At 52.4% G+C, this 24,193-nt stretch overlaps 6 protein-coding genes across 6 annotated transcripts; 1 reads left to right on the top strand and 5 right to left on the bottom strand.

The window, feature by feature from the left end:
• Positions 1–2,677: 2,677 nt before the first annotated feature.
• COCMIDRAFT_85681 (uncharacterized protein) lies at positions 2,678–4,244 on the bottom strand (the record flags this gene model as incomplete). Its single annotated transcript, XM_007686247.1, has 5 exons — positions 2,678–3,094; positions 3,151–3,324; positions 3,374–3,427; positions 3,480–3,611; positions 3,660–4,244. The coding sequence occupies 5 exons, from the start codon at positions 4,242–4,244 to the stop codon at positions 2,678–2,680; spliced, it is 1,362 nt and encodes a 453-aa protein (XP_007684437.1).
• Positions 4,245–14,750: 10,506 nt separating this feature from the next.
• On the bottom strand, positions 14,751–14,960 carry COCMIDRAFT_85614 (uncharacterized protein; the record flags this gene model as incomplete). Its single annotated transcript, XM_007686246.1, has 1 exon — positions 14,751–14,960. A coding segment is annotated over one exon (210 nt), but the record flags the coding sequence as incomplete, so codon positions are not given.
• Positions 14,961–15,650: 690 nt separating this feature from the next.
• Positions 15,651–16,754, bottom strand: COCMIDRAFT_85723 (uncharacterized protein; the record flags this gene model as incomplete). Its single annotated transcript, XM_007686245.1, has 2 exons — positions 15,651–16,013; positions 16,047–16,754. 2 exons carry the CDS (start codon positions 16,752–16,754, stop codon positions 15,651–15,653), a joined length of 1,071 nt encoding a protein of 356 aa, XP_007684435.1.
• An 811-nt stretch (positions 16,755–17,565) lies between these two features.
• Positions 17,566–18,695, bottom strand: COCMIDRAFT_2100 (uncharacterized protein; the record flags this gene model as incomplete). Its single annotated transcript, XM_007686186.1, has 2 exons — positions 17,566–18,355; positions 18,427–18,695. 2 exons carry the CDS (start codon positions 18,693–18,695, stop codon positions 17,566–17,568), a joined length of 1,059 nt encoding a protein of 352 aa, XP_007684376.1.
• Positions 18,696–19,448: 753 nt separating this feature from the next.
• On the bottom strand, positions 19,449–20,865 carry COCMIDRAFT_85736 (uncharacterized protein; the record flags this gene model as incomplete). Its single annotated transcript, XM_007686244.1, has 6 exons — positions 19,449–20,025; positions 20,077–20,508; positions 20,547–20,589; positions 20,668–20,682; positions 20,746–20,774; positions 20,837–20,865. 6 exons carry the CDS (start codon positions 20,863–20,865, stop codon positions 19,449–19,451), a joined length of 1,125 nt encoding a protein of 374 aa, XP_007684434.1.
• Positions 20,866–21,335: 470 nt separating this feature from the next.
• Positions 21,336–22,946, top strand: COCMIDRAFT_2098 (uncharacterized protein; the record flags this gene model as incomplete). Its single annotated transcript, XM_007686185.1, has 1 exon — positions 21,336–22,946. The coding sequence occupies one exon, from the start codon at positions 21,336–21,338 to the stop codon at positions 22,944–22,946; it is 1,611 nt and encodes a 536-aa protein (XP_007684375.1).
• Positions 22,947–24,193: the final 1,247 nt, after the last annotated feature.

Here is a 24,193-nt window from a genome sequence, read left to right as displayed (position 1 = left end):
GACGGAGTGAGGCCCGCGGTCACGAGTAAGGCTTGGGCTTTTCTCACAGGTACCCAGGGCCAAACCTCCCCTGACTCGGATGGCCCTCCTTCAGGTGGATTAGGTAGGTCCGGTACGGGACAGGGCGAAATGAGAGCCCGACAAATTGGTAAGCCGCAATCAAAGGGTTTCAAGTAACCAAACGGCCAGGGATGCGCAGGCCAAAGGCTAGCATTCAGACGAGGCCAACGGCGACTTTGTCTACAAAAGCGTTGATGATTGACACTGGCCCAGACGGCATGTGCGCTGCCGGCGACCTTTGCGGGCGGTTGCGACAGCGGCCCGCTGCGGAGCTTCAGCACGACCTAGAGGAAAACTACCGGAAAATCGTGGCGAATTAGCAGAGGGCGGGGGACGCGCGTTTATTCGTACCGTATACCGCAATCAGGCGTGTGTAGTAAGGGAAGGACGAAGGTGAGGAAGTGAAGGAGAGAGACACGAGGTGGCGTATAGATGGCCAACAGTGACAGTTGGTTGGGGTAATGCAACATACGTGATTCTGCCGAGCCGCGCAATATCGTAATCAATTCCACCCCCCACACCCCACCAGTAAACCAAGTCAGAGCAAATATCATCACGAAGCCCGTTTGGTACATGAGGCGGGTTGAGGCATATCTTTCGCGTCCGGTTTGCGTAACTTTTGTGAGGTTGGGCAAGGACATGGGTAGAAGGAGGCTGACGACTAGTAGGATTTCGGTAGAGCATACTTTAGACTATAGGCCAGGAGGATTCTTAGTGGTGCCTCTGAATCGCCGGCCCCAGTGCCCCCACAGCGGGTCCAAACTTTGCTCGCTATCCGTTTTATTGTATGTAGGCATGTGTAGCTATGTACGTACCTGTGATTGCTGGATGGGCTGAGCAACCCCGACTCATGGCCATCTATCTTGCCAAAGGCGGAAAAATTCCCACCCGCCCCATGCCCAGCCTGGCGACTGGCTGGGATGGCGCAGATGACGACGTCATCTCTCAGGGAGCAAAAGGCTCTGGACCTGCGTAGACAAAAGAGATCGACAGCTAGTACGGATGCTGATCATGGCTAGGAGGGGCCAAGGTGTCAAATGTCAAGCGTCAAGTGTCAATTCGACGAGCGACTTTTGTCGGTGGCTTCGTGGCCTTGGTCGCGAACAGTTGGCCTCGAAGCTAAAATAAGAAAAAGTGAGGCTTTTGACCCAAATCCCTTGGGCGTTTGCATCGTCATCACGTTTCCCAACGTCATGGTCCAGAGATAACAACGCCAACGTGACGTATCTTGAAGATGATGGTCCGCGCGATGGCAACATCGAACCCTCCTTTTTGCCTCTTGCTCGACCAGGGGAGGTGGGGGGAAGCATACTTTTCCACGGCGCCCCGGAGCATATCGAGTGTAAGACTTAGTCATTGGCCGCAGTTTGGAGTGGCCGTTTTGGCAAGACTCCATCGACATGCTTGTACATGTCCGCCTGAAACCGGAGGCAAGAAGCGGACTAGTCTGAGATCTGGCTGTCACCGGGAGTGCGGGATGAGCATCTCTTTCTGCCGGGCCAATGAGCGCTCAACAGGCTCACTGATGCCAGGTTCTGCGACGCAACTCTGGGCGGAGACGGAATCCTCTAACTCAAGTCCCCTCGCTACCAGCCTTACGAGATTACTAGTCAGTGTCTTTTATCATCAGCCTCTCTGCTACCTGGCCGGATGACTGCATCCGCACTGCTGCTGAGCTGCTCAGATTTTGCAAAGTTACCCACGCAAGGTTTGACCACCCGGTCGTTTTGTGCGGCTTTGTCAGGCACTGCCATGTAACTTGCGCTACGTGACTCTCCATATCAAGGCTGCTTCTTAGTCGCGGAACAGGCGGACACACCGTCATCCAATCACATACCTATACTGGCCGACTTCATCGCGGCAAACTGTCCTGTCGCTGTCCAGTCCCCTCAGCAATCCGGACTCTTGTACCCAAGGTCACTGATCCTGTCACCCCCCTCCCCTCTCCCCCTACAATTAAACTCCCCGGGCCCACCTCGCTTCCCGTTGTCGACATCGTAAGTGCATATGCCCCCCCCCCCCTTGAAGCGATGTGGTGTGTGGCGACTGGAAGTCAGCTGTGGTGAGGTCGAAGGATTGTCTTGCAGCAAGCATGCGCAATGTATGTATGTAGGCTTTAGCTCACTACTGCTCATCAAGCGGTGAGTGTCTTTGCACAACGCAACATCTGGACCCCCAGTCTCGCGACTGGGGCGCACCACCAGACCAAACAGTTTACAGGGTATCTTGTTCGACCCAAAGTTGATTGCTATCCTACTTGTGAAACTATTGATACAATGTTCAGCGCGTACACGCTGCTACAAACAGCAAATCCCTTAGCTCTGATACGTATACATGATTTTTTTGGTTGCGGTTAGCGCATAAGGATACATGGAAATGCGTGAAAGACATTACTGTTAATGCGTAGCGATGCCATGAGACTACCGTCTAAAGACCAATGTGAAATGAAAGGCAGTGCCCTTTGCTGCGCTAGCTGGGGTACTGATCACCCGTTGCCTCAAATCCCAACTGTAAACCAGCGCCGATGTCCCATAACGCCCGAACCGTGCCCAAGAACCCCCCTAGCCCATAGGAAAAGTCGACGACCGTGTCGAGGAAGTGTTTAGTATAGCTTGCTCTACCGGAACCCCCCCATCTCGTCGTATCCATTGGCTTGAGGTTGATGATGGAAGCTTGTTGGCATGGGAACGTTGAAATCGTATGCGCTGTCTACTCGCTGGATGGTATCGGATGACATGGAGGAGCTTCGACTGCTGCGTTCGCTGCTATGGTGGAAAGATCCACCATAGCTTCGGGACATCGAGGCCATTGGCATAGCGGGGTACGATGAAGGATAAGACGAGGCGGACGACATGGCTGAGATGCGCCTGTCCTTGCCACGACCTTTGATGCCCTTGTTGGAGTTCTTGTATAGAGATGCAAAGTACTCCCAGAGCTCCTTGTCTTCTTTGGACACCCAGTCACCCATGCTGATAGTTGCGAACTTTGTCGTGAGGTATCTGAGGGTAGTGGCGTGGAACTTGTTCTGGTGTGACTGCGTTTTTGTTAGTGTCTGATCGCAGGATCGAGGCGTTTCGCAGCAGTACACACCTTGAGGTTACCGAGCTGAGTAAATTGCTTGCCACAGTCGTCAAGCTTGCAGGTGAAGGGCTTGATCTGTTGGTGCACAATCTTGTGTGCTCGTACATTGCCCCGCTGAGCAAAGGTTTTGCCACAGATATCGCAACTGTAGGGTCGCTCGCCAGTATGTCGTCGCTCGTGTGTCTGACCATGTTAGTATGCTACATGGATAGGTGGCAATGGAAGAGCTCACCTTGAGGTTACCTAATTGCGAGAATGACTGTCCGCAACCTGGTGCCTTGCAGTTCTACAGTCGAGGTCAGATCGATGCAAATGTTTGAACGAGGCAATAGCCTTACAAATGGCTTGGCTCCAGTGTGAGCGCGGATGTGGATTTCGAGATGAGTCTTCTGGTAGAAGCTCTTGTTGCAGTTAGGGACAGTACATTGGTAGCGCTTGCGAGGTTTTTGAGAAGGCTTGGTGGCGTCCTCCTGCTTTCTGGTTAAACAATATACTTTTAAACGGTGCGGATTGCGTACCTTGGGCTCCACTGGCTCGGAAGGGGTGGTCTGTTTTGCTTGGATGGCCTTCATCAGAGTGTCTACGTCGGTCGAGAAGTGAACAGAAGTGCCTTCTGTCGGGACGGAGTTAGAACGCTTAGCATCGGATGGGTAAGATGTTTCGCCATAGATCGGGTTCGACTGAAGAGGCGATGTGCTTTCGGCCTTGACCAGAGGGTTGAAGAGACTTCGACCATCTCGTACTGTTGGAAGTTGCTGAACATCGGTCGATGGCGGGTAAGACACGGGGTGTGGGATACTCGACTGGTAGTATGACGGCTGTTGCATAGTATATGGGTTCGGCGCAGGTTCGTATCCAAATGGTCCCGGCTGCTGGTAGGAGGCGACAGTGGTCGCGTGGGTATTGGAAGGGTAGAGAGGCATGCTCATGTCCATTTGTGTAGAAGTGGGCTGGAAGCTCCGCGAGACTGGCGCGCTGGTGGCGGCGCGCGAAGTGTCGTACTGAGGGATCATGCTAGAGCTGTGCATGTTGGGCATTTGAAAGGAGGGTTCCCGTCGTTCTTGCCAAAGACCAGACTGATGAGGTGCAACAACAGCGGCCATGCTAGGGGAAAGAAGCCGGTACCACAGAGTAGACGGTGAGGTACTGATGGTATAGTCCGCGGATGAGACGGGCGGGGACAAAGCAGGAGAGAAGGTGGTAAGTACGGCTTGGGCCGGAAGCTTTTTTGAAAAAAAAGAGGGTATCAAGACGGCAACAGGGTGATGAGATGGAGATACAAGATCGGATGACGTGGGAGTATTGTAGATTTGTTCGATCGATCTGGTTGGGATTGGGGAGCCTTTTGGTCTTTACATATGAAGGGCCACTACCACCTGTGAGCATCCCGCAAAGCAAGGATGGTGATTGTTGTGGAGCCCGTGTGGCCTAGAGACTGGAGCGGACATGCTTGCAGCAGGAGAGACAAGGAACATCGCTCTCGCATGCAGGCCAAGCAGTGGTGGATGGTGGTTCTAGTGCAGAGCTGACCGGCAGGGGGCGCTATGGGGGGGTTACGGGGCACGACATGCGACCAGGATGTAGCCTCAGGGCAGAACCGGGGTACTGTCCCAGGTGTGAACAGACCCATGGCGTCGCCGTCTCATGTGCAGTGTGGGGGTCGTCCCATCGAGGCCGCCCAAGCCACGCTCGATTGGGCGAAACATAGATCGCCATGGTAGCTCTCCAGAACCACGCACTGAATGGGGCGGTGGGCCATGAGGGAGGGTCAACGGCGCTCAGCGATTCTGGCACGGCTCTGACACACGTTTCCAGCGCGTGGTTGGAGTCGCATGAGGCTGTCGAAACATTGCCACTTTGTTTCGACAGTGGTGTGCGCGTTCGACCCCTCTGACAGGCACAAGAATGAGGCAGGCCTGGTCGGGAATCCCAGTGAGGATCATCGCCTGCAGGCTTATCGTGGCTTGCCTCTCGTCTTGGTGTGGCAGCGTAGTGTCGAGCGCGGCCCTCGGTGTCCCGTACAACCACACGTGGTTGCAGATTTGCGCTATTGCATCTAACACTGGCCGGCGTCGTGGCGGTCGACGCTTCTTCCCGGGGCGTTGACGGGACCGCATATGAAGCCCTCCTCGGAGCGCCAATCATGGGAAAAGGCGAATAAGCTCATCAGAGGACACCCGCGAATTGCACGCCCGGGCTGCGAAGTACCTTAGGTAATCTGTAGTTCCGCCCGGACGTAAAGTTGACTGTAACTTTCCCGACTGACGTTAGCTGCCTTTAGCTTGTATGGGAACCCCCGACTGTCATACGGGGCAGTGGATGGCCGTACCGCCCCACCTGGGCGCTAGGTCGAGGTCCCTGGCGTACAACGCCATCAGCGCGGATGCTCAAGGCATTGGTTGCGCAATTCAAATGTGCTCGACGCACTGGTCGGTGTTTGGAAGATGGGTGTTTGCGCGGACAGACAAAGTTTTGGGATGGGGCAGCTGTGGAGCCGTGGAGGTGGGCGGCGTCACGTGCCCCGCGCCAAGCCTGGGTACTCTGCTCGTCGCCCCAAGTCGATTTGTTTATTCACGCCATACGGCAACTGTGAAACACGACATCCATCCCACTGAGGCGGTCGGACGGAACCCTGCCCCTCGATTCGGGTTAGTACTACGTCGAAATGCTTCTGCTACACCCTTCTATCTGCGTCCTGGCCACGTTTAGAACCTTCCTCAAGGCGTCAGTACACCTAGTGGACAGACGCCGGGGGTGTCACAGACGATCAAACCCCCCATCGCAACCCGCCATCAGCTGTCTCCACCTGTGAACTCAGATCTCCCGTGGCGTTATCGTCGCCGACATACTCTAGAGCCCCGCTACCTGCTCGTCGACTCTTGCCTGGTGCACCGTCGCTATTGCGCGATTCAAGTCGCAGCCAACGGCCTCTAGTACCAGAGCTCTCGATCTCCCCCCTTACCCGATGAGCAGGCCTGTGTGTGTGTGTGGCTTTTGCGGGTACTGAGATAGTCGCAGCCGATCATGAGCAGCCTGATTACGACCGTTTTACTATGGCCTATTTGCAATCCCAGGCTAATGCCATGGACACTCAACCATCTGCAACATCACTCTCTTAGAGCATTGACGTACACTAGAGTGTGAGAGCTCTGACCGAGCACGGAATTCCGATATGCCGACCTTGCGCTCATGCCATCCCTCTACTTTTATTCACTGTCTGTCTGTGTCTGAACTAGAGATGGTGAAGCGTACGCGCGACATGCAACATAGACGCAGTTTCCTCGACATGTACAAATGCCGATTTCGAGACGGCCACAGTAAGGCAGGGTCGTCGCCATCCACATCACCATAACATGCACTCGAAGCTGCTTCTGGCGTGAGACCCCCCTCCCCTCCCCTCCCCCTCACTTGTCCGGCTAGCTCGACCGTTCGTGTGTTGAGATGCGCGTGGGAAGTGGCAAGCCCCCTTTGACATGGATCCGGCACCTAGCTGCTGGCATCAAGATGTAATCTGTGCCACACGGGAGCCTTGCAGAGACCCCTTCACTGCCCCGATTAGCGAGGCGCTGCTTGGACCTCGGTGCTGGCCACGATGACACCAAGCACAGGGGTCCCTATTGTCTTGACGGCTCTTCCTCTCCATTGCGTATTGCTGGCCCAGTGGCTATGACGGCTGTGGATGCGTGGCTGAATTTGTTAGGAAATTCAGCATCCCGAATAGTGGACCTGCAGTAGCCTCAAACATGCACTGGGCTTATGGCTAGATGGCCTCGTCTGCCTCATCTCCCCCTTGCCGAGCGGCAGCAGCAGTAGCAGGTCGTCGGCGGAGGCTGGAGAGCCGTTGGTGGGTGGTATACTTGGATACAGACAGCATGCATGTAGAGTATCGTGGCCACCAGCACCAGCACCAGCACCAGCACAAGCACAAGCACAGGACAGCGGTGTCGAGTGACATGGCGTCCCCAAGGACAGGATTCCTCGTCGGGAGCCATGGAGAGGATAGGGCTGGCAGGCCAATTGCACAACGGCCATGGCGACGCACCCAATGAGGCGGCATTGCAGAAGCTAGGGTGGTGCGAGCTCTCGTTGTGGTCGGCATCACAACAAGCCAAATGGACTTGATAGCGTGCAGTCGATGTTTCAATCATGCGCTGGTCCAAGCGCAATGATGCGGACGGCAGCAGCAGCGGCGGCGGTGCGCGGAACCATCGGCAAGAAGCCGCGGCCCTTGTTCGGGCAAATGCGACCTGCGATCACCCACTAGCCTGGCCCTCATCCTTGCAGACGCCCTCTGGGCAGGCTTGCTCACTCCCCAGGCGGGTCGCTCAGAGCTTTCCACTAGTTCATGGTATGCACGTCAATCGTTAGGCCCATCTCTCCAGGACACACGGATCTCCCACCCGCTGCGTCAAGGCGCACTGTTTGTCCTGTCAGGCTCACCTGGGTTAGACGATCGAGGCAGCGGCAGTGTCAAGTGTCCAAACGGACAGGCCCGAGTCCTTCCCCGCCCGCTGACGATGTGGATGAACCATGTTCCCTGCCCTCCTCCTACTTAGTTGCACACACCCACACACACATACACGCCCACATACACGCCCACACACACACACACATTACATACCTACAACACTATGTGACAATGCGGCTGCCCTGGTCCATGGCCGCATCTATCAAACGCATCTACTCCCCTAAGTGCCTCGACTATGGCTCCGGTCACGCACTCCCTCACCGCATCATGTCAGGACGTAGTAGCAACAACAACTCGTACGTTCCAGCCGGCAAGCCAGATGTCACCGCTCCTCTACCCCTCGTGTAGTAGATTTGACTCCCCATTGCTGTGCAGGTCAACAACCGCATGTCTGGCGCCGTGCACACCGCCGAGGCCTCATGTTGTGCTGCATGACCAATGTCAACCATGTCTGATCTCGCACCCGCACCTGTCTGTCTCGCAGTGCAGCGTCACTCCTCACCGGACAGGCTGGTGCAGGGAAGAGGCCTCAAAGACCTTGACCCTAGGTGTACTTGTCCCTTGCTGCTTCCAATACTCCGGAAGAAAACCTAATTCCGACGTTGATCCGACCATGAGCATCAGAGGCCAATGGTCCGGATAAATCCAGGCGTCATACTACAGCAAAATCATGCATGGGTATATCTCGATCGTCTCTACCGGCATCTGCATACATACATACCTATCTACCTACCTACCTACATACGTACATACATACATACATATATCGTTGGCAGTCATGGGGTATGCCGGCACCAAGCAAGGAAAATTCGAGCATTACATTTGCTCAGGCGGGTAAAATCCAAGGTGGGTTCCAGAAGGATCAAGACCATCATGGGCTCGCATTCGGCTGTGTTACCGAAAAAGTTCACTTATCTCGCCATTATGGGCATATAGCCCACTCTCACCGCAAATATTTTGAAGATGCATATAAGCGAGACAAGCGTCCCCGTCAGTTGAGATGCAATGCACGGCATCGGATGGTTATCGACCATGTTGTCATGCGAGAGATATGGGAGTGTCATGCAGCTGTTCCCGCGACCAGTCCAAGGTCTGTTAGATGCAACTTGTGCTCCATCCGTTGGATTGAACGTAGACTGTTTCGCAGTAATTGTTTCGATTTCATCCAGGCTGGAAGCGGGTCAGATTTTGCTTTGCAGCGGGCCGCAACGTGCCACAACACGTGGAAGGGATCATGGGCGCTTGCCCTCAGGTAATGACCGCGCTGACAATCTGTTGTTTTTCATCCTTTTGCAGTTTTCTTTCCCAGGCCTCCTCTATATCCCTGCATCCAGACCCTTTGCGAACCTGAAGGTCCGAATCCCTCTTCCTATTTAGCCCTCAACTCTTGCCCTCACCCTCGCCTTTATGCTCGGAGGTTTATTACACTGGGCCACAGGATGCACACAGTCCAGCTGCCCTAGAGGCGATGTATTGCATGGGTAGGGCCAAATGACCTGAAACTCGACATGACGGGCTGCTTAGATGCAGGACTTGCAGCAAAGCTTCGCGCTGACACAGCAATAGTCATACGTACTTGGACAGAGGCCTCGATGCCGTGCTGGTGTCTGTAAAGGAGGGACGATCACGGCTCGCGTAGACTGTACTTGGAGTACGGTCCAACGTGGCGGCCCCATGTTGTATGGGTTATTTTTGGTCGTGTGGTGGGTGGCGCCGATGGAGTACTCGCGACCAAGATGAGCCACATGATGAGATTACAGAGGTGGTGTGTATGTGGGTGTAGGTGCGTGGGTGTGTCGCGAGTCATGTTGGCAGTGGAGCCACATGTGTAGGTGTGTTCATCTTGGACCGAAAGACTGTGCTGCATGCCTGCCAGCCCATTGATCAGGGATTTCTTTGAGCTGTACCCGGGGCATGGCCTCTGAATTACGCGACTACAAGCTAGCACGCTTGGCGTTGAATGGCAGGCGCAGGTTGCATTCGGAAGATGACAATGACGAGTTTGTGTCATATCAACGAGGCAGGCGCATGAGGGGCAGGGATTATGCGAACAAGGCTAACTTGAACAGAACTGAGGTGCATGATCTGACAATGCGATACCGATGTGCCTGAACGATCCGAAATAGCGGGACCGCGAACGATGGTGGGTGGATGGGTGGAGAGGCAGAGATGGCGAGTACATTGCAGGCATGTCGGTATGCAGGTGTACACTATGCGTGGACATGTCTACTTGCTGACACTTTTAGTGGTAGGTTGGTTGATTGATCAAGGACGAAAAAGGTACCGCGCTCGCCTGTCGCGGTTACCGGCGACAAAAGTGTGTGTATGGGCCAAGCACAAGGCTTCCAAATACATGGCAAGACTAGAGTATCCCGCGGCCATGTATCCAGGCCTGTAGAGACGTGTGCAGTACGGGTTAGTCAGTGCTTGCGGCGCTGGTATCAGAGAGATCGCCGAGGTGTATGTATTTTGAGGAGCCCCACCAGGGAGGGACCCTCGAGTCCCTGCTGTTGTCTTTTGAGGCACGGCTATCAGGATCCGTGACAACATCCGATGCACAGCGCTCGAAAAGGAACCACAACAACAAGTGTGGTGTGGCATACACAGCATTTGGGTCGAGGCCAGGGCGGGGCCGTGCCCGTGGTGGGCAGAGGCAGAGGCAGAGGAGGCTCGGAACGACAGCACTCACTCCCTTGGTCTACTCCTACGGTACTCTGCAACCATGAACCAGACAGCCGTCACGACGATGCACGATCTCCCGACGACGATTGCGATGTGCGGCAAGTGGCGACGCAGATTGGCGAGGTGCTGTGTGCCTGCGGCTTTGCGATGCAGGCCGCGGTGTAATCGGACAGGCGCATGTGGCGTGGCGGCGCGAGTGTGAGGTCTGGGCATGAGGTGCCACCATGCCGGCAGCCGGCATGGCTATCTGCCAATCGCAAGCCAGTCAGGCAGCTCAAATCGGTCGCTTGGAGCTCTGAACGCACTTCCTGCTTCCACTGTGGTGGCGGTTGGCTGGTGAGTAGGCGGGCAGCGGGCGCCACCCCAACGACACGCTCGGCCCCATCTCGGCCTTATTCGCCGCCTGCCCTCCTCTCTGCCCTTCAGTCTGCCATTCTGCCACCCGCTCCCCCACCACGCCCCCCCAGCCGCCTGCCCCGATGCACTCGCAGATGCAAGAAGAAAACCTCAGATCTGTCGTGCCGCCCGTAACAATAGATCGATTCCGCTTAATTGGCCTGCACATGGGTCCAGGTACTCATCGGTGAGCGGCTCCCGCTTCCGCTTCCGCAATCCGTCAATCGCGCCTACTGAGCCGTGCCTCTACACCTAGATCTCCGTAGCTCCACGGCCATCTCCCAACCAGAGCGACAAACCGCTCGTCTATCTCTATGGATTGTACTTGGATACATACATAATGCCATCTGGCGCCGGCCTTGCGTGGGATTGCATCGACACATGCATTGACCTAATACGCAATCCACAGGCTCGCAGGCGACGCCTCCAAGAGCACGTGCAGCTCCTCATGATGACCATGAGGCCTGCGACTGCTCCAGCCTAGCCACGCACTCTCAGCCTCCATGTATGTTGTACATCACGAAACCGTCGACTAAGTACACCTGGCGACGCTGGTCCCTGGTCCCTGGTCCCTGGTCCCCGCACCGGGCTCCTGCGATGCCGTTCAAAGACTCGTCCTGTTTGATGATGAAAAGGGGTGTGTGTGTGGCTACGCAATCCCCACCCCCCAACCACGCCCTTGCTTGCCCGCAGCATCCTTCAAGCCTGTTGTTGTCGCCATCCTCTGCATCCCTTGTTCCCGCAACCGCTGCTCCTCTCTCAACGTCTGCCCAAAACACCATGGTTGTCAAGCCTTTTTGCCTCCGCAACCCTGGACGCGCCGCCCGTGGTTGGCCACAAGCCCTTGTGCGGAACATTCGATATCGCCCGGGATCGTGCCCACCCCGAATCCTGCTTGAGATCAGTAATCAGCCTTGTAAATCCCAAAGCCAAGACGCATTGGCCTGTCGCTTGTTCTATCACATCTCTGAACGGTGTGCAATTGCTGGGCAAGGTTTGGACCCTAGGCGACCATGACCCTTCTCCATCTTGCGCGCCTTGACGATCGTGCTCTTCAAAGTTAACATCCTTCAATATTTAGCTGCAGTAGATTAGTAAACTATCGTTTTCGATTCCCTCCGAACTGCAGACAGCCCCCAAATTCATGCATCAAAGCACGTGTTATTTGCTCGCTTCTAAATCCCTCTCTCATCCTACCCACATAGCCACGCCAAATGCAGGCACATCAAAATTACTCGACTCACCAACATAAATGACATCAAACGTTGCACAAAAAAAAGGGGGGGTACATTGTAGGCATACGTCAGTGGTGAAGAATTGTGTATGGTAAAATTCTCCTGCATCTACCCAAACACACATGTGCAGCGTGTATAATACCACTCTAAAATCTTAACAAAAAGCCGCTAATCCATTGCATTACCCATACCCACTGCCAAGCCCACTTTTGCGCTCCTACATGTGACGTACTACACATGCTCTATTCCATCCTACCCGTACGTACGTACCTTATTTCCCCCCCAAAAAAATGCACGCAACGTAACACTCGCCTCACCTTGCAACACGCAACACCTGACACTTCTCAACTACTTGTTTTCCAAAGGATATTCTCCACAATAAGACCGTAAAGACTCCAAACGAAGACACAAGCCATCCCACTTTTCCAATTCAGAATACGAGGTAAGTAATTCAAGCCTCCGTATTCGCGCCGTAACACAAACACGAAAACGAGGCACTTTTTACCCACTTCAACACCACCACCACCCAGCCTCACATGCACACACAAGAATTTTGCCATGTACACATAGACCAACCATATATATATTGCGCCACTATAGTCTCCAAAAGTGGGGATTCGCAAGAAAAAAAGTGGGGGGGGGAAGGGGGACCTCTTTCACTTTCTCATTCTTACCCTACATTTCGGCCTACATTTCGGGCGGGCGGGTATAGGGAAGAGGATGCCGGCCCTTGTCCATTCCTCCTGCCCTTCTCGCCTACCCCTTCCCTCTTGTATACCTTACCGTTTTTTCCCTCCTTCTCCTTCCCCCTTGTAACCGATCCTGCATACAACATACATACATACTGTAACCACTTTATTTTCCCCCCTTCCTTCGCTTTCTCTTTCTTCTTTGCTGTGTAAATGTGGGTATGTGTATATGTGTGGGTGGGTGGATGTGGCTCCACTTCCTTCCTTCCTTCCTTCCTTCCTTGGTCAATAAATAATACCTGTGGTTTCGATCGTGCTCCCCCTTCCCCCCCCCCCCGCCCGCTCGCCCACGCGCAAGCATCTGTCTCCAATCGGAACGATGGTAGGCACACGATGCGTGTATGTGAATCCGGGTCATATGAGAAAAAAAAGGGTATGCGGAAGTATCTGTTTAGACCGCTTTGGATTGCAACTGCAGAACGGGGGGTTTCATGTGGTACATGGGGGGGAAAAGCAGGACAAGGTGAAGGATTCTGCGTCTGCGCTGCGTGGAGCTGCATCGAACGTTCGATTCGGGATGTGGGGGTTCTTTTTTGTCGTTTGTCGTGGGGTTGGGGGTTTGGGGGGGGGGCGGAATTTTGATGAGAGGGGTCCTTGATTGCTGTGAAGGGATTGCGTGGGTGCATCGAGTGGTTTTTTTTCTTAGGTTATTGTTTTTTTCAATGTTCCCTGCGTGGAGTGTTACTTTGAAATGAGGATCCGGGGAATGGGAGGGGTTTGGCGCTGGATTGCGGGTTTGCAATGGGTGCTTTTTGGAGAGTTTGGGGGGAATTGCGGCGTATAGGGCGTTTGAAAGTTGACGGGGAGCGGGCGGATGTATGTATATTGTAAACGGCAAATTTCGAGAATATCGTCGATATGATCAAAGGTGGCTGGCTGGCTCTTGAGGTGAGGTGAGGGGGTTTGGAGTGATGTGCCTCGGGTGATTGAGAGCTGGATATATTGGCTTCGTCTGTATGTAGATGGCTATACGTAATTGAAAGTGTCGCTGTCTTCCTCTGATATTTGGGACTCATCCCTGTAGAATATGCAATATTCTGTCGTCCAAGTAGCTGTTGAGTGATTCGTTATCATTCCAACATATCACCTCACTGCATTTTCTACCATGCATACAGTGCCGCCGTACAAATTGTACTCTACCTTCGCTGATGTCTCTCTGATATTCTGCAATCTTCACAACATTAAGAATTCAAGGCAAGAAAGTATCTCCCTAAATTGAACACATTTGGTTTTCGTTGCGCCAGTCCATACGGTCCAACTAGCTCACTGAAAGTTCACAAACAATATTTTGGAAAACTCCATTCTAGATTTCATATGCAGAATATTTCATCTTTCGATATCTATTTGCTACATAGTACACTGCCACTATTTTATTGGCCAGTCACCAGAATTATCAACAATCAGTCTAATACAATATGGAGGTCGAGATTCTATTAACTTTATAGCTTTCCCAAAAGAGGCCAGCTTGGATTAGATTTAATTTGATTGGTAATTCAGATTGTTTGTTGAAAATTCGTGCCAGTCGCATCGAATTTGCAAAAAAAAAACACTCGTCGCAAATCTCTCAATCTACATGTAATCTAAGGAAAACGGACTTTACAAACTAACGTAGCAATTCCAAACAACGACCTCAACGTTTCAAACAGTCTCCCTCTTACCATATTCTATCACTTGATTGTATTGATCTATTCAGTGTAAAGTGTATTAGATTATTATTATTTTTTCTTGGAAAAGATTGGTAGATCACACCCCAACCTGCCGAAGTCCAGCATTAACAAGAACACTTTGCAGTCAGAACAGTATTCTAGAACATGTTCCGCGACAAAAAAACATGTATGAAAATTCTTCTTAGTGACCCTAGTCGACGATTTGTCGTATCTAATCGCGCCTACAGGTACAATAAAGCAACCGAGATGGATGGAGAACTTGCTTATAAACTAATCTCCTCATAAAAGATGACTTGAAACAAAGAAAATTTGCGGCAAGGGCGGTCGGTAAACTATACTTATTGACTGATGCAGGCCATCTCAAGTGATCAGATACATAGCTGGCTTGGAAATTGGTTTTGCAATAGCTCAATCAAGGAGAAATTTTAAGAAAAGTTTCTTCGGTACCAAAACTTAAAAAACTGCTCTCTACGGTGTCGGAAATCCGTTTGCGGTACAGACAGCTCGTAGAGATGGGAATTGTCGACAAGCGCGGATGATGTGCTAAAGTGGGCAGATAACTGTGCCTTGACCATTTGTGTTGTCGTCGACCAAAGTTAATACAGCCACTGTCTATATCCGTACCGAAAAAAGACAGCGATATCGGATGTGTCCAGTTTATTCCCCATTCAGTAAGTAAATCGATTTCGGACCCACGTACCACGTAAGCTAATCGAGGATACCATTATTATCTATCCGACGGCTATGGGCGTCAAATAAGGTTTCCGGGAAAATAGCACGTGCTGCATGCAAGCAATTCATTTTCCGTCCGTGACAAAATTAAGTTTAGCCACGAGTCCGATGTAAGCTCTTTCTCAAACGGGAAATAATGGTCGGTAGCAAGCGGATGTCGTGCAGTGAGTATTGCGCAAGAGGGTACAAAGCGTAGGTTGGAAAAAATATCAAGGCTAGCAAAGACTACAAAGTCACCCAAAGCACAGACTCATATCAAAAACTCCAAATCAATGTTACAACAATTGCTTGTATAAATCTATGTATCTAATATTCTCTATCCACTCCCACCAAAAAAACAAAAAAACAACGTTACTATAGCTAGTATGCCTCTCTCTCTCTGTCATCAAACACCAAAACACCCCGATTTTTTTCTCTTAAAAACGCCTTCCAAAAGAGACCAGCTCTTGAGGAAAAAAAAAGGCCAACCCCTCTATCAAAGTCATAAGCCATATACACACACACACCCAACTCTTGTACAAACCACATAGTAGACACAAACCACATACACACACTCTAAAGCCCTTCTTGCACCAACTTTTTAGCTATCCACAGCCAAACCAGCATTGCCGCACTCAGGTCCCCACATATCTCCCACCCTGAAGCCGAGGGGAAACGGATCCTCCTCATCCACAACCACCTGCCTGTAACCCGAGATCCAGGCGCGGCCCCTGACGCGGGGTAGGATGGCGTCGTAGCGGCCAACCTTTGTGGTACCCACGATACTGCACTGAAACTTGGTGCCAATGATACTCTTGTGGGTAAAAGTCTCGCCAACGGCCAATTGGCCTCGAGCATGCAGCACCGCCATGCGCGCCGACGTGCCCGTGCCGCAAGGGCTGCGATCGAGGCGACCAGGCGACACGACAACCGTGTTGGTAGCCGTCTTGACTTTGGCGGGTAGCTCATCCGGCGAGGACGATGAAACAAGCTCGACATGGACAGGCTCTGTAAATTGCATCGTCGACACCCCGCGAATCCCATTGTTGAGTGGGTGCACCGGCTCGTAGATGTCTTGCACGCTCTTGCGGATGGCTTCGCCTATGCGAATCAGGTCTGCACCGTGCTGGTGCGAGATGCTCAGGCCGACGGCGTCGGCCGATACAATGGCGTAGTGCATGCCGCCCCAGGCTACGTCGACGGAGATTTCGCCGATGCCAGGCACGCAGACGGGCACATCGAGTTCGTAGACAAAGGCTGGGACGTTGTCGAATTCAACGCTGAGGCACTTGCCGCCGGCGCAGCGGGCGCGGACGCGCACAAGTCCTGCTGCTGTGTCGAGCACAACTTTGGTCTCTGGTTCCTTCATGGCGATACGGCCAGTCTCGAGTAGTACGGTGGTGACGCAGATTGTGTTGCTGCCGCTCATGGTTGCGTATTCGTCGCTCTCGAGGGTGAGGAAGCCTGCGTCGGCTTCTGGGTGGCATGGCGTGAGCAGCAGATTCATACATTGCGAGACGCGCCCTCGTGGCTCTTGCATGAGTAGTTGTCGATAGTGGTCTGCTTTTGACTCAAAGTGCAGCAGCTTTTCGTACATGGTGTTGCAGTGCATTGGGTCTGGTATTCCGCTGATGATAACGTCGCCGATTTCGCCCTCGGCGTGCACGCATACTATCGAAATGGGGAGGTCGGGTGTGGTCAACATTGTGGGCGGTAGAGCGTGTACGTCTGTGTGTGTGTGTGTATATGTGTGTATGTGGCGACTATGTGGAAAATGACGGATATGTCTTTATATAAGTATGTGGTCTTGGTGCATGGTCAGCCTTAAATGTAATTGTGGAAAGTAGAGCGCCAAATGAGGCAATTTAAAAGCGGTCAGGACGCTATAGGCCACGAGACTTAACCGATGATGTGAGATGCTAACGTTTTTCCAGAATGTCGCATTCCGACGATCGTCCAAATCCGGATTCCGAAACTACTCGGTGTGACTTAACCCTATCCCAATCAGTCCCTGCCACATCATTCAAGGGGGAACTACTATGCGGTGTGTCTATACTATAGGAAAGTTGCGCATCGGCCAAGATCAGCAGACGCGTATCTTTCCTCCAATCCCCAAAGGCGGGCCGGAGTAGGGCCATTTCCCACGTTGCTTCAAAAATGGTCCGAGCCGGTTTCATGTCATCGTCCAGTCAAAAGTGTGTTCGAGTCGTGGGCGGTCAATTAGGTGCTAATCTTATTACAATTATTTGGTCTTGACAAGAGAATCTTTGCCGATTCCCCGCCATATTACAAGTCAATCCCGCTACCCCGAGCGAGACTGTTATACCCAAAATTTCCGATGTAACAGCGAGGGCGAAGAATGGTAATGTACAAGCGAAAAAAAATAGCCCACAATGCCTAGCCGATGACGTATCGGCCTGAATCGCGTACCAGACCCTGGCACCCATAATCTCTTTCGTAACGACATTTCTAAATTCTTTGCCAACGTGTCAATTGTCTTCTCTCCATCTTTGCGTCTAGCGAACTTTTTTGGGCTCGTCGGACTTGTACGTGCGGTCGTCGCTGCCACCCTCGACTTCCAGGACCATCTTGTCAACGGCTTCAGCCTGCTTCTTCCACTCGCTCTGGCACATTTTGAGTTCTCTCTGGAAGAGCTCGTCATTGGGCTTCCTGTAGCTTCCACCCAGACGGTCCCAGAGCGTGGTAAACTGTCCGTAGTTGTAATTGAAGTACAGGTGGTGCATGGTGTGGCAGGCAGCTCCATTGATAATGGCCGAGTTGTGCGCATACTCGCCGTCATGAATCAAAACAGTCCAGATGTTGACAGCAACAAACAGGAGGACATAGGCAAACTTGGACAGTGGGAACAGGAACGGGAAGATGTGGTAGGGCAGACCCTGGGCATAGCCGTCCAATGGGTGGAAAGCATGCGAGGCATAGGGGGTAGGCATGATCCACTTGTGGTGTGGCTTGTGGATATGCTTGTAAATGAGAGGGTGGTGGAGATAGCGGTGAATCCAGTAGATGAGCGAGTCGGTGAAGAAGAGGAAAAATGGGAACTGCATGTAGTTGTACCACAATCCTGGTCCCTGGTCGACGGTATCGTATAGCTTCGAGTACCCACGGACCTCTGCAAGGAAAAAGGGCACGGTGAAGATTGCCATGACAGGAAAGGCAATGTTGGCCTGCTTCATCTCAAGCTTAATCTGGTTCTTAAGGTATCGCGGGTGGTTGAAGGTGCTCTTGTCGAAGATGAAGAAGTAGGAGGCGCTTGCGAAGATGTAGTAGACTAGGACACCGAAGAGCCTGTAGAATTTGGAGTGTGAGCAGGGTATGTACATGTTGATAGTAGGGTGGTGCATGGGAAGATATCGTACCATGTAATGAGATACAAGGACAGTGCCTGCCGCTTCCAGTCGTCGCGCGGCCATTGGCTCATGTAGGCATACTTGGATGGCGTTGTGGAGAAGAACTGGGTGGCGGGCTCATACTGCCAAGTCGCGGGCGGGCGGGCATAGGCAGTAGGCTCCTCGCGGATGCTGGACAGGGTGGCATTGGCGATTACAGAGGCTGGATAGGCAGGCAGAAGTTTGGCATATAGGGGGTCGAAGATGAAGGTGTCTGCCACCTCGAGGACAACGTCCATGGCTGATGTGGGTGTGACGTGGGCAGTCCCCTAGTGGGAGGATAGTCAGGTACCGAACAAGTGCGATTCGCCGTTGGATCTAATGGAAGCGGGCTGCGCACGACGAAAACAAGGGTTCAATGTGGTTGAAACAGGCCAGATATCGCGATAATAAGAACGCGAGAAAAAGCAATGGGGAGAGGGAAAAAAGGCAAGTGGGCGCGCAGGATGGCGATTTCCAGACTGCGCGGGCGTAGCAATAATAAACGGGTCGCAGCGACGACTTTTTCGGCTCAAGGCAAAGCGGCCCTGGGCTGCCAGGGTTCCATCTTGACTGCTTGTAAATCACACAACCGCCCACTAGGCCTGCCAATCAGGGCTGCCAGCTGCCTGTTTAGAGTGCCCTCACGTGATCCCGCATCACAATCTCGCAGTGCGGAAATGAAGCATCCGTTGAAGCCGAGAATGGGCTGACCAGGGGCAGCGCGGCATTGCCCTTATCAGATCTTCTCATCCGATGCTCGGAGCATGCTCGGATGCCTGAACCGCCGCCGACACGCCACCATGGCGCTGCCAACTTATAAACAATACGCGTGCCGCCGGCTAGACCGCTGTGGCTGGTGCGCGGTTGCCGTCAGCAGGAACGCATCATGTACACTAAGTACGTAGCAGAGCACGTCTTTCTTTTTATACGTGAACATTCAATTGTCGGAGGATGCATTTCTGTGCTCCAAACATTGGGCCGACGTAATGGACCCGCTAATGCACATCCATCTACTTGGCCACAATGCTCACTACGTCTTCATCAGCCACAACGTGGCCCAAGCCTACCTTTTGTGGCACATGTCGGGCGCTCGCTCCCCACACCAGTGCATGCTTGAACGTCTCCTTGAGCGTCCGGTGCACCTGGTCGCAAACATCCTCAATCGTGCTTCCCTGCCGCACAATCAACGCCTCTGAGAAATCCGGCTCGCATCCCTTTCGCTTGGTGTAGATTCGGATCAGCCTTAGCTCTTCCCAGCACCTGTCCACCACGTCTTGAATGCCCAAATCTAGTTCGCAACTCATGACTACCGTATTTGGCTCCCTTGCTAGTTCGTCCAAGTGCGGCAGGCCAATGCTGTCAATCTTGTTGTACACGTACAAACACTTGATGTACTTGCGGTGGTCCTTCATGATTGTATCGATGAAGTCATCAACAGTGACATTCTCGTCGCGCACTAGCACTTCGCAGTTGAGCATCTTGTAATCCTTGAGAATGTTGTACACCATCTTCTCGTCGATATACTTTGGCGGAACCTGAAAACTAATTTTCATCCCACCAGCCTTTTTGGGCTTGAGGTAAATATTACTGCAATATCGTTAGGTTTCTTCATAGTGCGCGTTCATAACCTAAACTTACGGTGGCGACCGATTCAACCGGATCCCTACCGCCTCCAACTCAGCTTCGAGCAACCGCCTCTGTTCCGCTTTCTTGGTAGCATCAAGAACCATGCAGATCAGGTCGCTCGTCTTGGCTGCACTAATGACCTGCCGCCCACGCCCCTTTCCTTCGGCAGCGCCCTCAATGATACCCGGCAGATCCAGGACCTGGATTTCCGCACCACCATACTCGAGCACACCAGGAATGGCCGTGAGCGTGGTGAAAGCGTAGGACGCAGCTTCAGACTTGGTCTTTGTGATTCTCGAGAGAAACGTCGACTTTCCGACTGACGGAAATCCAACAAGGGCTATACGCGCATCACCTGATTTCGACACATCGAAACCACTTCCGCCGCCACCACCTGCGCCCGCTGCGGGCTCCAGTAGTTGTGCGCGGAGACGAGCGAGCTTTCTATACCAAAACTGTTAATAAGTCACATATTCCATTACAGTTTGCCGGTGCCTTGCCCTTTGAGTAGACCAAGATGATATTCTGTGTGTCCATATCAGCACGTGACACGGAATTCTACGTGGGTGTGAAAACATGCACAGCGAGGGGCAATCACCATACCTGTAGCCTTATTTTCTGTGCACACAAAGTCAGCTTTCAAACTCTGATTTCCGGTAGTGCAGATTGCGAAAAACTCACTCTGCGTCCTCCGCATCTCCTCCTCAATCCTGGCGGGGGAAGCGTTAGCCCAAGGGCCACATCAAAAAACTTGGGAGGGGTCTTGTCCCACTCTTTGATCTTCTCTGTAATGTTCACCATCGTGACGACCTTTCCTCGAGTTGTGCGCTCAGGCTAGAAAGAGAGAAGGACTAGGGTGAGAAGGTAACTATGTCGCTGTACTTTGTGTGGCCGTTGTAGTCCGGCAATGTCACGATGGGAAAGGTTTGGTGTTGCAGCCAGCGCTCTCATGCCCCGAGCCACGGCTTATTTAGGTTTAGCGCAAACCTTTTCTCTCCAGCGACTGCAAGATGCAGTGCGTCATGTACAAAAGGGTGCAACCAGCAAATACAGTGCAGAAGGCTTATTTACCGATAACCAGGCTCATAGTTCGCCACATTTTGTCAAGCTTGTACCAGCTGGACCCTTTGCAGACTGGGAAACAGGAGTCTATATTCGCCACGCTTATTTCGTCAGCATCAGCCGCCTCCACAAAACTGTATTCTTATTTTTTTTCTATTCTCTTTCTAAACACACTTCAGCCTACTGTTTTCGTTTCGTCTACTTCAACGATGCCATTCGGAACCTCCGGTTCATGGCCTGACTCATACCACGATGTGATAAAGTACCACTACGCGCAGTACGACAAGGCCATTGCATCCGGAGACTACCAACCGTTGTTGTATCCATGGGCAGGCATAGACTTGCTACTGGTCACCATATACCTTTTGATTCCGCACCAGAACCGGCCATGGCTGAAGAAATGCCGGTTCCTGGCCTTCGCATGGGTGCTCTTGTGTGCAGCGTTCAAGATTAGATACACGCTGATGAGAGGGTTGGCACCAGCACTGGTCAATGGATTGATTAACTCATGGATGACGATCTGGGTGTTTGCGATACTCGTGTGCAATGATGCACAAACAGATTTCATGAGGATCGAGAGAACCACGGGTGTCTTTGGGTCGAGCAAACGGAGTCTATTCAATGGGTCTTCTGCAACAAAAGAGACGGACGATCACAAGACGGCCCGAGACGATGTCGTCAACAACTCAACTGGTCCAAAGGATCGTCACGGCGAATTCGCGTGGCAACCCTTCCCCCTCAGTCCCATGCTGGAGCGACTAGATTGGGTTAATGACATTCTGTTCAACTTTCGTGGCATGGGCTGGAACTGGCGCATCTCGGCCGTGCCTCCGCCCCCCAAAGCGATTCAGACTCAGCTTCACCACAACTCAGGCGACATTGTGCCCAAGCACTCGTTCAAGACGCACGCCGGCCAAGTGAAGCAGTACGCGACGCGCGGAGAGCTTCTCCGCAGCAACCTCCGCACACTGGCAACGGGCTACCTCGCCCTTGACATCATCAAAACAGCCATGATGCACGACCGTTACTTTTGGGGCTACATCAATCACGACCCGCCATCCTACTTGCCCTCCCTAATCACCAGCTCGCCACACATGACTCACGCATACCGCATGCTGCTCTCAATGCTCGGCATCAAATTTGCCCTGCAATGTGTCTTCGCCCTTGCGCCCCTCTTCTTCAGCGGCGTCCTGTCACCCTCGCTGCTCGGCGCCCGCGCGGAACCATGGATGTACCCGGAGACGTGGGCGCCTTACAGTGTCGTGCTGGACCACGGCATCGCCGGCTGGTGGGGCAACTGGTGGCATCAGACATTCCGCTTTGCGTTTCAAGAGCCCAGCCGTAAGCTGTTTGAAGTGCTGCGGCTGGATAGGAAGAGTAAGGCGGCCAAGATGCTGCAGTTGCTGATTGCGTTCTTCCTAAGTGGCGTCGTGCATGCAAGTGGGAGTGTGACTTGTGTAGGCGACACGCAGCCTCTGCAGGGTCCCATGGCGTTCTTCTTGCTCCAAGCTGTTGCTATCTTTGTAGAGACTTGGCTCACGCAGCTTGCGCGTGCGGCCGGCGTAGGGCGGGGTTTACCTGGGTGGCTGAAGAGAACTTGGACATTTGTCTATGTCCATGTTTGGTTCTACCTTACTGCTCATCTACTGTGCGATGACTTTGCACGAGGCGGCGTATGGCTCTTTGAGCCTGTGCCAATTTCGATTCTCCGCGGCGTGGGTCTGGGTCCTGATAAGCACGATGGATGGTTGTACTGGAGTGGTCAGGTAATTCGCTGGCATGCTGGGGAGACGTGGTGGAAGAGCGGTCTGACTTTGTGAGTTTTGCTTGTCAGGGTGTTCCTGGATAAGACGGAATGAGTAAGTAGTGGAGTCCACTCTTCCATCATCTTCATCTCTCGTGTATGGACAGTACCTTTAGCTAGACGTAATACTTTTGTCAAGTCATTCTCCCATCATGACTCTGTTTCTCTCGAAGTTAACAAGCGTCTAGAGCACAACCCCTTCAAACAACCCAGTTAGTCAGCACAGCATAGCACTATAACCCAAAGAACCCCTCTAGGGACCCAAAAGGATTCAAAAAGGGGCGGTAAGCGTAAAAAGCTGATAAGGCTAAAGTATGTGTACCAAGACGGACAACGGTGATGCCACTAGTCTGAAGCACTAGCCTCAGACGCAAGCCTGAGGCGAAGAACTCGGCGCTTTCCCCCCCCACCACCGAGTCATTCTGTTTCGAATTTTAAAAAAGAAAGAGGGGAAAAAAGAGACGGGAGTGGGTAGTGAATTACGTTTAGTTTGGTGAGTAGTGAGCGACATGTTACACTGAGAAAAAACAAGTTTTACATGTGAAGATATTTGGAATAGAAATACGATCATCGGAATTAGTAGGATGTAGGCAGGAAGGCATGAGGGCAAGTAGCTGACAAAGCAAACACGACCAACAATATAGTCATGCGGCGCATTGTATATATGCAAGCCATGCCTCCTTAATTAAAAGGGCATGTAGAATGATTTCTGGCCCGGATACATGACTTGGAATGCATGCGGATGACAAGGAGACGTATGCCATAGAGTCTATTACATGAAGCCATGTAAACACACAGGGTAAACAGATAAGAAAGGGGTAAGAAAAAAAAGAGACATGCGCAGATCTACAAAAGCGACAGTCAGTAGTAGCTGCAGCAGCACCAGCGGCAGCTATGCAAGTTCGGGTATCGGAGGTACAACCACAAAGAAAAAACAATGATAAATGCTTACGGCAGGAACGCAAGATCTAAGAATAGGAAAAGGGAGGGAAAAAAAAAGATACAGGAACCGATAAGCGAGGTTGAAATAAACAAACATTAAAATCTTGTTGCGTCGCCGCCGAATGGTCTAGTGGGATAAGATAGAGAAAAAAAAGCAACAGGCGTATGTCATGATGCGCTCGCTCGATTTTGCAAGACGAAAAGAATAAAAACAAAAGAAGCCCGCAGTCCAAGCCCTGTAAACTCCGGTTCGCATGCCGCTAAAATTCCAAGTCGTTGTTGCCTTTTTGATTGTGCATCACCTTGTTTCGTAGCTGCGTG

Source organism: Bipolaris oryzae (genome assembly GCF_000523455.1).
Source record: "Bipolaris oryzae ATCC 44560 unplaced genomic scaffold scaffold_17, whole genome shotgun sequence".
In the NCBI taxonomy this organism is placed as follows: Eukaryota; Fungi; Ascomycota; class Dothideomycetes; order Pleosporales; family Pleosporaceae; genus Bipolaris; species Bipolaris oryzae.
The sequence above is the reverse complement of the archived record's forward strand: the minus strand, read 5'-3'. Positions and strand labels throughout refer to the sequence as shown.